Here is a 13,424-nt window from a genome sequence, read left to right as displayed (position 1 = left end):
TCCCTGCTCATGCTCTGTTTGTCTCTCTCAAAAATAAGTAAACATTAAAAAAATTTTTAAAAAGAATACTTAATGACAAGAAATGCCCTTTCATATTAGTTAATGAAAAGCCTTATACAAAATAGTATATACTTTTAAACTCTGTTTAAAAAAGAAAACAATGAAGAAAATCTGGAAATATGCCAAAATGTGAACAGTGTTTATTACTAGGCAGTGAAATTGGGGGTATTAATTTTCTTTTTAATTCTCTTCTAGTTTTCCAAAATGTTCAAATACACATATATTCATTTTAGGATCAGAAAAAAAAAAAAAAAAAAAGTCTTGACAAACATCAGTGTGTTCAACTTTGGGTAATGCATACAATTACTATTATGTAACAAAATAAATACACGTGGAAATAGACAAGAAAGATAAATACCAACATCTCAGAGATTCCCTCTGGGTGCAGGGGCGATGTGTGGTTACTGGGATTATTCTCCTCCTTCTGTTTTTCAGTATTTTCTAGCTTTCCCACAAATCGCATTTTTAAGTTCATAGCATGCTTCCCAACATTTTACGATGCAAAATTTTCAAAGAGACAATCTGAATTTTCAAACATTCAAAATTGACAGAATTTTTTAGTGAACATCTGTGTACCCACCACCTAGGTTCTATGATTCTGGTAGTGTATTTGCTTTATCATAATTATGTGCACCTACTCATTCCACCTGTAGAGTATCTTTAAACTCTTCCTTTAAACTTAAACGGAGGTCGAAGTGTCTGGGTGGCTCAGTTGGTTGAGCGTCCGACTTCGGTTCAGGTCATGATCTCATGGCTCATGAGTTCGAGCCCCCCATCAGGCTCTGTGCTGTCAGCTCGGAGCCTGGAGCCTGCTTCGGATTCTGTCTCCCTCTCTCTCTGCCCTTCCCTCGCTCAATCTCTCTCTCTCTCAAAACTAATAAATAAACATTTAAACATTTTTCTAAAAAACTTAAATGGAGGTGTGTGGGTGGCTCAATTGACTGAGTGTCCGACATCAGCTCAAGCCATGATCTCAACGGTTCGTGAGTTCGAGCCCCGCGTGGGGCCGTCTGCTGTCGGCACCCAGCCTGCCTCGGATCTTCTGTCCTCCCTCGCTCTCTGCCCCCACCTCTCAAAAATAAATAAATGTCAAAAAAGTTTTTTTAACTTAAATGATCAGTGTTCTGAGAGAAGCAGAGGTGAAGCGCCGAGGGAGTCCCGGACAAGGCAAACAGCAACATCGCCGTGTGTGATGTGCTCTAACTGTGCTCTAGAACTCGCTGGGTTCCTGACTCTGAGCCTGCAGCCTTTATCCCCAGCTGTGGTTCTGAGGCTCGAGCGAGCACACAAATTGCAGGAGAGGGGGCTGCTGGCATGCATGTGGAATCACCTTGCATTTTGAACAGATCCCCTCCCCCACCCTAGGGCAATGGCGTCAGCGGCCAAGGACCTCCCTCGAGAATCCCTTCACCTTGGGGATGCCCGCCTCCGCCTGGGAGGATCAAGGAACTCATTTATTTGCTCCTTTCACTCAACAGATGCTCAGAGTGCTAGGTGCCAGGCGCCAACCTAGGCACCTGGGCTGTGTCTGTGAACAAAGCAAAGATTCCTGGCGTCACGAGCTTTTGTTCGTGGGGGAGAGAGCATTTTTTTTTAAACCTTAGTAAATAAGTAAATCACCTAGAATATTAGAAGAAATACCAAATAAAAACAAAAAGAAAGAAAAGGTAAAGCAGGGTTCAAGGGGCTGGAGGGGGACGGGAAGGGGTCAGGGAAGGCGGACAGCAGGCCCTGCAGATATCTGGGACATCGAGGCAGAGGTCACAGCCTGAGCAAAAGTCCCAAGGAGGAGCGTGTTTGAGGAACAGCCCAGGAGGCCAGTGTGGCTGGAGAGAAGGAGGCGAAGGAGGAGAGGGTTTTGAACGAAGGACGGAGAGAGGTGTAGACGGCTCAGAGAAGACGGGGCGGTGGGGAAAAGAAGCCACAGGTTTCTGAATTTCTCTGACGGTTGAACCAACGGGATTTGCTGATGGAGTGAGGTGGGGTGTGAAGGAAAGTGGAGTCAAAGATAACCGGGGCTTGGGGGCGCCCGGGGGGCTCCGTCGGTTGAGCGTCCGACCCTCGATCTCGGCGCAGGTCACGATCTCACGGTTCACGAGATCAAGCCCCGGGTCGGGCTCTGCGCTGACAGCATGGAGCCTGCTTGGGATTCTCTCTCTCCCTCTCTCTCTCTCTCTCTCTCTCTCTCTCTCTCTCTCTGCCCCTCCTCCACTTGCACTCTCTTTCTCTCTCTCAAAATAAATAAATAAACATTAAGAAAAAAAAGAAAAAGGTAACCAGGGTTTCTGGCCAGAGCAAGTGGGAGGCAGAATGAATAGGCTTTTGGATGGGCCAGCCGCTCGGGGCAGGGGGTGGAACCACTCCCAGGTAGCCACACGGAGAGGCCAGGGAGGCAGCTGAACCCACGGGTCTGGAGGTCAAGGGAGTGCTCTAGGGAGAGGGTCACTGGTGACCTTTATGAGCACAGCTCCTATCAGAGGTGGAGGCCGAAGCCTGGCTGAATGGGTGTTGGCGAGGAGGGGGAGGGGAGCTGCAGAAGAAACTAGAAAAGGCAGCACCTGAGATTTGTGTTGAGGTCCTGAAAGGTGGGAGGGGCAGAATTCAAACCCGAAGCCTACGCTCAACCCTCACACCCTCCTCAAGCCACAGAAGGTGGCGGGGGAGGAAGTCGCCTTCAAGGAGGCAATGGACACAGGTACGCAGGGGTGCGGGGCGGACTGGAGCAGAAGCACAGCTGTGAGGGCATCACAGGGGCATTTTTTTAAAGCTTCCAGGTGGCCCTATTGTGCAGCCCAGAGTGAAAACCAGAGGGGAAAGAGCAGTGACACTGAAGGTCAGGCTGAGATGGGCACAAACCTCATTTGGCAGGTGTGGGGACCGAGGCGAAGGGAGATGAGGTCATTTACCCAGGGTCGGCCTGAAAGGGGCAAAGGGAGAACTAGGAGCCCCTCCTCTTCCACCACCGCAGGGAGAAAGGAAACGGCCCAGCCCTCCCATAGACAACTCCATCGACGATCGTGGCCCCTGCGTAATAATCCACCTTCACCCCCCAGCTCTGCTCCAGGGTGAGGCCCTCAGCTGAGGGCACCAGACAGGACCAGAGACCACAGTGACCGCCCCTCCAGAAGAATTTTCAACCCAACAGGTGAAACAAAACAAAAAGAATGCTTCTCTTCAATTCAAGGCCGCTACGGAAGGGCTCCATTCCACACACATCCGGCCCCATGTAGCCCTTTTGCTCTCTTAAGTTTATTCATTTATTTTTGAGTGAGATAGAGACAGTGCAAGCTGGGGAGGGGCAGAGAGAGAGAGGGAGAGAGAGAATCCCAAGCGGGCTCCACACTGTCAGCAAGGAGCCCGACGCGGGGCTCGAACTCACGAAACCGTGAGATCACGACCTGAGCCGAAACCAGGAGTCAGATGCTTTAACCGACGGGGCCACCCAGGTGCCCCTGCCATTTTGGGTTTTTTTAATGAAATATTTCAGGTGTACAAAAACTACGGAAAGTAGGCTCCTGAGCGTCGTGACTCCTGAGCGTGTTTAAATCAAGACGGATTTCACTTTCAGAAAAAGCACACTGACTATACGGCCTCGGGGCTCCAGAGCCAGACAGCCTCGGTTCAGATTTGAGCTCCACTACTTACTAACTGGATAGCCTTGGACAAGTTACCCAACTTCTCCTAGCCTCAGTTTCCCCAGCTGTAAGTCGGGCGTAATTGTAGCCCTTGATTCATGGGGCTGTCCCGAGGATCAAATATGTCAATACCTACAGAACACTCAGCAAATACCGCCTGGCACATAGGAAGGAAGACCTTCTGTAAACAGCAGGGTTTACAGCCACTGTGCCTGGGTGTGTTTTTATTATTTTTTTGACTTGGAAAGTTCCCAGCTCCAGGACCAGCTGGAGAGGCTGTGGAGGTTGTGAAACGCAGCCCGAGAACAGGCTGTCCTTGTTCCCAAAACCACGTGCTGCGTGCAGCGAATGTGGAAATCCCAGCCTCAGCCCCTGCATTTCTGATGCTCTGGGAGAAATGCCTAGAAGTTAGTGATAACAAGAATGACTGAAGTCCAGCATGGGTGCTGGGAAGGGACTTCCCAGCAAGGAGTTGGGAGTTTGGTACCAAGGCTTCAGGAAGAGAAGAAACCTGCGAGGGCCTGGGCGTCAACCCCGTCCGTCCAAGGCTGCGTTTTCAGAAGCAGAAACCACCACCCAAGACTCAGCCCCTCCCTGCTCTGCTGCTCTGTGAGTTTCAGGAATCACTCAACCTCTCTGAGCTTCTCTGGTACAATGGGGCCATACGGGCCCATCCAGCAGAGTTTGTGCGAGGAATACATGAGATCATGGGGCAAAAGCTGTAAAACCACGTGTACCCGTGAGAGGGTTGAGATCCCGCGCCCCCCCAGCCTCAGGCCCAGAGAGAAGGTGGAGGACGGGTTGGGCTGACACATCACCTCCTCCCTTGCCAGTGGCTCCAAGGGACACCAGGTCCCGCCCCCGCAGCCCAAAGGTGTCTGAGAAAAAGGAAGCAAAACTTATCTGCCTTCCCCGGCTCTCGATCTCCTGGCTCGAGGCCCACACTGTGACGGAGCCCAGCCTCCCTCCGTGTGAATCAGGACTGCCTCCTAACTCATCTGGAAACCACCACCCCCCCCCCCCCCCCGGGCACCACTCGGCACACAAGTTACCTGGAATTCTTACCAGCAGCCCGATTTTACAGATCGGGAAATGGCTCAGAGATGGGAAGTAACCTGCCCAGGGTCTCAGAGCTCCCCAAGAAACACTGCCAGGACTTTCTGAATCCAAGGGCCAAATTCTCCCCAGTATACCAAGTAGTTCACACGAAGGTACCGACTTCCGATAACCCCCCCCCCCCCCCGCGAGCTGGGCCTCTACCTCCATGTTCTCTAGGCCTGCAGTACCCTTGGCTATTCACTGGCACAGCCCTATTCACCCCTCCAGATGGGCTCAGCACATCCACCTCCGTGCCTGCCCTGCGACCCCACCAAACAGTGTAGCTGCTGCTTCCGCAGGCCGCAGCCCTGTTTATCCGGGGACTAGAATTCCACGAGAAGGAGGGATGGGGTTCCGATGCCCAGCACACCTGCTAGAGCCAACAGCCGGCCTGGTGCCTACGATGGTCTCAGCAGAGGGTCATGACCTCGATGAATGCGCTCCTTAAGCCCCTCCCAGTCGCGGCCCCTCCAGAGTGCGGATGAATCCGTGCAGGGCCTGGCGCAGAGACCTGACAGAACGTCAGGCAAACTTAGAGGGTCTTAAAAGTTGTCGAGAAGGGAGTCTAGAATCGAGATCAGAGTTAAGCCCATCAAGTTCCTCCTACTGAGAGCAGGGACTGGACTCAGGTCCCATCAACCCTGACCTTGAAATCGAATATTCCTGGGCTGCCTCCAATGGGGGGGTGGGCGGGGGGAGCCACAATTCTTGCCTCCTGAATAGTCTACCTTGCAGGAATTGAGAGAGGATGTTCACTTGAACCGAGGATGTTTACTACCAAGACCGGCTTAGACCAGACCAAACCAGTCTGCACCCCAAGAAGGACCCCAGGGCTGAACTTCCCCCGACTTTTCCTCTCATGAGAATACTAAAAATCACGCCCAGGGGGTGGAGATTTAATATGCTAATTAGACCTACTACACACAACAGAAGCATGACCTTTAAGTGCCTAGGTGCTAATAAATCCCTCCCGCACACACCCTTCCCCCCCCCAAGTTTCTTTTTTTTCTTTTCTTTAAGTTTATTTTGAGAGACAGCAGGGAAGGGGAGAGAGAGAGAGGAAGAAAGAGAGAATCCCAAGCAGGCTTCGCACTGTCATCGTGGAGCCCGACGTGGGGCTGGAACTCACGAACTGTGAGATCATGACCTGAGCTGAAGTCAAGAGCCAGACATTCAACTGAATGAGCCAGCCACCCAGGCGCCCCCTCCCCGCCACCTAAGTTTCTTTGAAAAACTCACCCTGACCTCTCCTCGCCCAGCCAGCCTGCAGATTCTCTCCTTCGTGCTGCCTCCCTTGTGTCGGAGCATAAGCCCCAATAAAGCCTTTTCTGGAACTCTCTTTCAGCCTCTTACCAATTTCTATTGTTTCAAGAGTGCAAAGCCCCAGTTTGGTAGCCAGATTATGGAGCCCCTGTTTCACTTTGGATTTTCACTTCTCCAGCAGCCAGCCAGAGATTTAAGGGATTTAAGGGCAGCATGGCTGGAGAAAAGCTCCTGGCCCACTCATTCTTCGCAGATTCGGAACACGGACGGGTTAGCGCTGGCACTGACCAGGAGGCATCACGGGCTGGACTAAAGAGAGAGAAACATTGGCCCGGACGGCAGACACGCGGCTCTCGGCGCCTCCAGGTCCGGGCACCCGCTTTAACAACAAATGACATTTGTCAAGCCCTGAGAGTCAGAGAGCGGCACACTCAAAGAGCAGGGAGGTAGGGGCTGTATTCCTTGTGATGAGAGACACAAAGGCAAGAAAAATGTAATTTCAGTTACATTTCCTTACAGCTTGCAGCCCACACTGACAGACCCCCGAAACACGCCGAGTGTGACCTTCCTCAAGGAACTCACGGCTGCCTTAGTGCCTTAATGTTTACGTTTGATTAAAGACTAAAAGTAGGGGTGCCTGGGTGGCTCAGTCGGTTAAGCGTCTGACTTCAGCTCAGGTCACGGGTTCGAGCCCCGTGTTGGGCTCTGCACCGACAGCCCAGAGCCTGGAGCCTGCTTCTGATTCTGTGTCTCTTTCTCTCTGTCTGCCCCTCCCCTGCTTGCTCTCTGTCTCTCTTTCAAAAATAAATAAACATTAGGGGCGCCTGGGTGGCTCAGTCAGTTCAGCGTCCGACTTCGGCTCAGGTCACGATCTCGCGGTCCGCGAGTTTGAGCCCCGCGTCAGGCTCTGGGCTGACGGCTCTGGGCTGACGGCTCGGAGCCTGGAGCCTGCTTCCGATTCTGGGTCTCCCTCTCTCTCTGCCCCTCCCCCGTTCATGCTCTGTCTCTCTCTGTCTCAAAAATAAATAAACGTTAAAAAAAATTTTTTTTAAATAAATAAACATTAAACAAAATTTTAATAAAAAATAAAATTAAAAATTTTGCCTTCTACATGGAAATTCAACCAGAAAACACCCAGTTATATAGTCTGCAGACACACAAACTCAACCATTGTTCTAGCAGTAAGTTCCAAATAGCTCAGAGCCGTACTGAGCTCACTTTCAACACAGTTTGTGTGCCAACTGTCCAGGTCCTACATTTTCCTGTGTTTAAACAGAAGACAAAAGAGACGGCTCCCTCAGTGCCAGAAGAAACTAAAAGAGAAATGGATCGTTTTCATCGAGAACTAGACTTATTCTAAAGCAGTGGATTAAATAAATGTCAGCATTCACTACCATTTAACCGTGTTCTCTGATTTTTCCAGAAGGAAAACTTGGGAGAATTTTGCCAAATAAGATAAAAACGTATGCTGAATTTTCTGGTGACGACGTTGTAGTAAAAATGTTTCACATATGGAGATATTTAAAAGCAAGCAGATTGACTTTTTTTTTAAGAGGCAGTATCGCGATTTCTGAATTTATTCTGAAATGTGCTTTTTATGAATCTCTGACACACTTGTCCTAATGTGTAAGACTTTTCCTATTTGTATATCTGTGGTTTCATGTGAGAGAAGCCTTTGACATTAAAATTAATAAAAAGTGCTCTTCAGTCAGCTGCGAGCAAAAATAAGGCAAATCTAGCTCAACGGACTACTGAACATAAATATGCAGAGAAGATCAATTTTGACAGAGTCATGGACAACTTTCCAGAAGTAAAAGTTCCAAAACAGAAACTGTAATATTGCTATCATCCATGACTGTGACCAACCTACATGTAAGAGTAAGCTTTCTTTCAAAAATACACAAATGCAATTAAAAACCCTTCTTTTTAAAGATTTTATTTTTAAGCAATCTCTACATCCAACATGAGGCTTGAACCCACAACCTCAAGATCAAGAGTCGCACGCTCCACCAACTGAACCAGGCATGTGCCCCGCAGTTAAAAACTCTTAATCCATTACTTTTCCCCCATTTTTCTCCATAACATTTTTCCTTATTTTTCATGCTTTTCCTCTTTCACTGGCATGATTTCATATGCAAAGCTCAATAAAAGAAAATTTTCACCGTTTCTTTTCTGAATATTATTACTAATAGTATTACTAATATTAGTAATATTTCCTGTTATTAGTAATCATTTCCTGATTATTATTGAAAATAGTGTTGTCAGATAAAGGAGAAGGATATCTAAAATGGCCACTCCAAGGGGCATCTGGGTGGCTTAGTTGGTTAAGTGTCTGACTCCTTGGGAATGCAAGCTGGTGCAGCCACTCTGGAAAACAGTATGGCGGTTCCTCAAAAAACAATAAATAGAACTACCCTATGACCCAGCAATTGCATGACTAGGCATTTATCCAAGGGATACAGGTGTGCTGTTTCAAAGGGACACATGTACCCCCATGTTTATAGCAGCACGATCAACAATAGCCAAAGTATGGAAAGAGCCCAAATGTCCACCGATGGATGAATGGATAAAGAAGATGTGGTATATAGATACAATGGAGTATTACTCGGCAATCAAAAAGAATGAAATCTTGCCATTTACAACCACGTGGATGGAACTGGAGGGTATTATGCTAAGTGAAATTAGTCAGAGAAAGACAAAAATCATATGACTTGACTCCTATGAGGACTTTAAGAGACAAAACAGATGAGCATAAGGGAAGGGACGCAAAAAGAATATAAAAACAGGGAGGGGAACAAAACATAAGAGACTCTTAAATATGGAGAACAAACTGAGGGTCGCTGGAGGGGTTGTGGGAGGGGGGATGGGCTAAATGGGTCAGGGGCATTAAGGAATCTACTCCTGAAATCATTGTTGCACTACACGCTAACTAATTTGGATGTAAATTTAAAAAAATAAAAAAGTGTCTGACTCTTGATCTCAAGCTCAGGACTTGATCTCAGAGTAGTGAGTTCAAGCCCCACGCTGGGTGTGGAGCCTACTTTAAAAAAGAAAATAGTGTTTCTCTGAAAAAATAAATGAATTAATAAAATGATCACTCCGGGCATCAAATATGCCAGGTACATACTGATGTTGGTCACTGTGGCATCTTTTTGTGGATTGAGATAATAATAATAGTGAATTTCAGTTGAGCACTTAATACGTGCGTGAAACACTACTCTGAGCACAGCCTTGTATTAAGTCATATAATCTTCACTTTAGGGGACAGAGTAAATTCGAAACAGGAAGTGCTCAGAACAGCACTTGGCACACATATGTCACAGCCAAGGGCCGGGTGGGAACACAATCCCAGGTGGGTCTACTTCAAAAGCTGGTGAATGGAAGCATTTGGTAAGCCCCTTTATGATTTCTGAACCATATCAGATTAGAAAAAGGAAAAGTGAAAGCCTGGAAATTGGGCAGGGCTGGTCACGGGGTGTGTCAGCTGAGACCAGAGGTCAGACCCAAGGCCAGGTGTTCTGGTCTGACTTGTGGAGCCAGTCGCCCCTCGCTGCCTCCCTCCTCCGTAGGTCCTGCCTTCCCTGGGACTTGCTCCAGACAGGTGCCTGTGCAAGAAAAGCAAGCACGGAGACGACCAGGTGCTGGCTTACATACATCTGACGCTTGATGGCCCGCGGCTCCTAGAGGTGTGGCCCCACGTCCTCCAGGATCCTTCCCATCAGTAATAACTCAGGCTCCAGGACCATGAGTCCCCTCTGAAACACAGCCCCCGCCCCAGCCCACGCCGCCCCACACTTACGATGGACGCTCGCATCTTTTTTCCTGTCGTGGACCCTCAATTTCAGACTGGAGTTCGGTTTATCTGCTGCGTAAAGGCCTGAGGCTGCGGGGAGCAGGGGTGCGTTATGTCATTAATGGGGAACAGCGCTCCCAGGACCCCAGGGTACGGAGGTGGGCGGGGGGGGGGGGGGGGCGGGTGTCTGGCCAGGAGACCGTGCGCGGTTCTCCCCCGACTCTTCCGAGGACCGCCACCTCGCTCCCTTCGAGTTCCTCGCCGGCTCCCTCCCTGCCCCTGCACTTGGCCGTGAACGGACGAACCCCTCGAAGGGTCGGGTCGGGGGAGGCTCACCCCCCCCACCCCCACCCCCCCGCCACCGGAGAGGCGGCGGCGCGGCCCCGGGGGAGCGCGATCCCTGTCGCCTGCCCAGGGTGGCGCGCCCGGCCCGCAGGTGCCAGGGGGCGCCTCTGCCGACGGGCTGCTCCCTAACTTGCTTCTTCCCGCCTCACCCAACTTCTCCGCCTCGCACGCAGCGGTCCGGGACCCGGAGGGCCACCCCGAGCATCTCACCCTTCCTTAAGTCGGGGCAGGGCCGCCCCACCCACCTCGAGGACTGGGAGGCAGCGCGGCCACCGAGGGATGAGCTCTAATGGCCGCAGAGGCCGGGCCAGCGTAAGGTCAGCCGGCTCCTCCCCGCGCGGCTGACTAATGAGAGCCGGCAGGGCTCCCGGCCCCTGGGGCAGACAGGCCAGGTTGCCGCCCGCTCCCCGCCGCCGCCGCCGCCTCTCCCCACGCCCTCCTCCACCCAGAGGCGCTCCGCTTCCAGCGCCACCGCCTCCTCACCCCTTCCACCCGCGCGCTTCCGGCCGCCCCGTATTTGGGCCCGTCTTGTACTACACTCCAGCTGTATACACAGCCCACGGGCGTGGAATCCGTTTACTTACCTCCTCCATTCGAGGGGGCTCACGGCTTAAAACGACATTGAATTTGAAAGTCATTCGAAGGCAAAGGTCTAGCAGAATGAGAGCACTTTTGGGGGCGTCTGGGTGGCTCAGTCTGTTAAAGCCTCGGACTTTGGCTCAGGTCATGATCTCGTGGTTAGAGGAGCTTGAGCCCCACATGGGGTGGGGGGGGGGGGGTTCTGTGCTGACAGCTCAGAGCCTGGAGCCTGCTTCAGATTCTGCGTCTCCCTCTCTCTCCCACTCCCCACCCCCACCCCGCATTCTGTCTCTCTCTCAAAAATAAACATTAGAATTTTTTTAAGAAAAAATAAAAAGAAAGCACTTTTAACTATTGGGTCTTAAGCCCTCAGCCCCCAAACACGGCACACAGCAGGCATTCCGTGAATGAATGAATGAATGAATGAATGAATGAATGGATGACCAGACACTGGCCCTTCCTGGCACTGGGCTCTGACTGGGCTGTGACTCCCTAAGAGTAGAACCAACTCCTGTTCACCTCTCTTCCGGCCAGGGCCGGGCAAGTCCCTGAGCCTTGCAGTCAAGATGCTTGGGCCAATCCTGGCCCTGTCACCTGCTAGCTAGAGGGTTCAGGACACCCTTCCCTCTCTGAACCTCAGTGGATTCATCTCTTAAACGGAGTGATGATGGTATCGGACAACATGGAAGTTAATATATAAAAATGCATTCCCCAGAGGGAGAGCAACAAACGAAATGATGCTTGTAAAGTGCTGAGCCTGTTGTGTGGCACGTGGTAAATCCTCATCAGGACACGCTGGCCGCTAACATGAGGAAAGGCACGTGCTCATCCACATCAGGGGTCACTCACTAGCTTCCCAACAGGTGAGTCAGAGGCGATGCAGATACATACCAGAGCTTTATGGGCATTACAAACTGTAGTGCAGATTAAGCAGGTGACTGTAAAACAGTCCAAACCCAGGGTGGAAAGGTTCAGTTTTGAGCCCACCAGACTGACTTCTGCTTCTCCTTACTCCCTGCTTTCTACCAGAAATGTCACTACCCAGATGTCACTTTCCTTTCTCCTCTCACTGTGCTGTGCCAGGAAGAACAAAACAAAAAGCATATGGGGTGGGGGGGTGGGGGGGACCGAGGAGGTCAGGAAAGCGATTGGTACCTTCCACACGGCTCTCAAAAGAGGAGCTCCAGGGGCACCTGGGGGGCTCAGTGAGTTAAGCCCCCAACTCTTGGTTTTGGCTCAGGTCATGATCTCACAGTTCGTGAGTTCGAGTCACGCATTGGACTCTGTGCTGGCAGTGTGGAGGCTGCTTGGGATTCTTTCTCTCTCTCCCCCCTCTCTCTCAAAATAAATAAATAAACATTTAAAAAAAAATTTTTAAGGAGCTCTGTAAGACAGACTGCAGGCTGAGAAGCTACCAAATGATGTCGGTCCATTGCCAGCAAGACTCTCCTTAAGCCCCATCCCAAGTCCATCACCACTGTATGGGTGGGAAGCCATGCCAAGATCAACACCAAAGCTCCTGGTCTTTTCTGCAACCACAGCCATGGAGACCCGTTCTTCTTGTGACAGGGGAGGAGTATTATTAACTAATTAATTATTTGCAACGTCCCCATTCTCCTCCTTCTAAGGAGGGGGTGGGCTACTCCAGGAGAATCCACTGTTTTGCTGAGAAAGTAGGAGAAAATGGCTCAGGCTTATGCTGAAGGCATGACACCTTGTGGGGATTCCGAGCAGGTAGGGTAGAAGCAGCAGGAAGATCAGAGCAGGAGAAGGAAAGGAGGAAAGGGGCAGGGAGAGGAGAGAGAGGGCAGGCAAGCCACATCTAAGGAAACAGAATCCATTAGGAGGATTTTGTTGAGAACAGGAGGGTTTCCATTGCTTGACATTAACTCTCAAGACCTGAACACTCTTCAGGGGAAAGCTCTATCAGTCAACTGAGTACAGGTTTTTTTTTTGTGTTTTTTTTTTTAAGTAGGCTCCGCCCAATGCAGGACTTGAACTCAAAACCCTGAAGTCAAGAATCGAGTGCTCTGCCAGGAACCCCTTAGCCAGCCAGACGCCCCTGAAGGACATTTCTTTTAACATTTATCCATTATACTCTGGTGAGGCTTTGTGAATATGCCAGTTCTGACAATTTGCTCTGACCAGAAAAATCAGGTTTTTATGAAAGAAAAGAAAGGTGACGTATAACTTCCTCCTGAATCTCCATCTCTGAAACCCCTCAAGTCCTACTGAAGAGAACAAATCCTTATTGAGAAGCCCTGAAGAGCTTCCCCTGCATAAATGTGCAGCATAACGACCATACTTCCCCTTGAAAGAACATTCCTGAAATGTTCAGCCTTTCTCATCCCACTGTTTGTTAAATGGCCTCACAGTCCGGGGACCTGGGAACTGTAATGGACATTCATTTTTGTCCAGTGGTCTTTCACTGGGTGACTCTGGGTGGTTCTGCTGTATCACAGTACTCTATCACCCTGACTGGGGACATCCGTGACCCAGGTCCAGCTATGAGGCCCCAGCCCCCAGGCTATATCCGCTGACCCTGGAAGGAACATATGACCCAATCCAGACCAATCAGAAGCCTTCTCCAAGATGGAGCTATGTACACACACACACACACACACACACACACACACACACACACACACACA

At 50.3% G+C, this 13,424-nt stretch overlaps 1 protein-coding gene across 2 annotated transcripts in view; it reads right to left on the bottom strand.

Moving 5' to 3' along the window:
• The window catches only part of LOC125932020 (phospholipase A and acyltransferase 3-like), a 34,908-nt gene extending 24,359 nt beyond the window's left edge, over positions 1–10,549 (bottom strand). Inside the window, exons 1-2 of one of the 2 annotated variants that reach the window (XM_049644385.1) lie at positions 10,440–10,549; positions 9,856–9,939 (exon numbers count right to left, since the gene is read on the bottom strand). In XM_049644385.1, coding sequence (XP_049500342.1) covers positions 9,856–9,870 — 15 coding nt within the window. In that variant the 5' untranslated portion in view covers positions 9,871–9,939; positions 10,440–10,549. The other variant, XM_049644393.1, reaches the window with a different exon arrangement.
• Between the last annotated feature and the right edge of the window lie 2,875 nt (positions 10,550–13,424).

Source organism: Panthera uncia, chromosome D1, assembly GCF_023721935.1.
Source record: "Panthera uncia isolate 11264 chromosome D1, Puncia_PCG_1.0, whole genome shotgun sequence".
Lineage (NCBI taxonomy): Eukaryota > Metazoa > Chordata > Mammalia > Carnivora > Felidae > Panthera > Panthera uncia.
The sequence above is the reverse complement of the archived record's forward strand: the minus strand, read 5'-3'. Positions and strand labels throughout refer to the sequence as shown.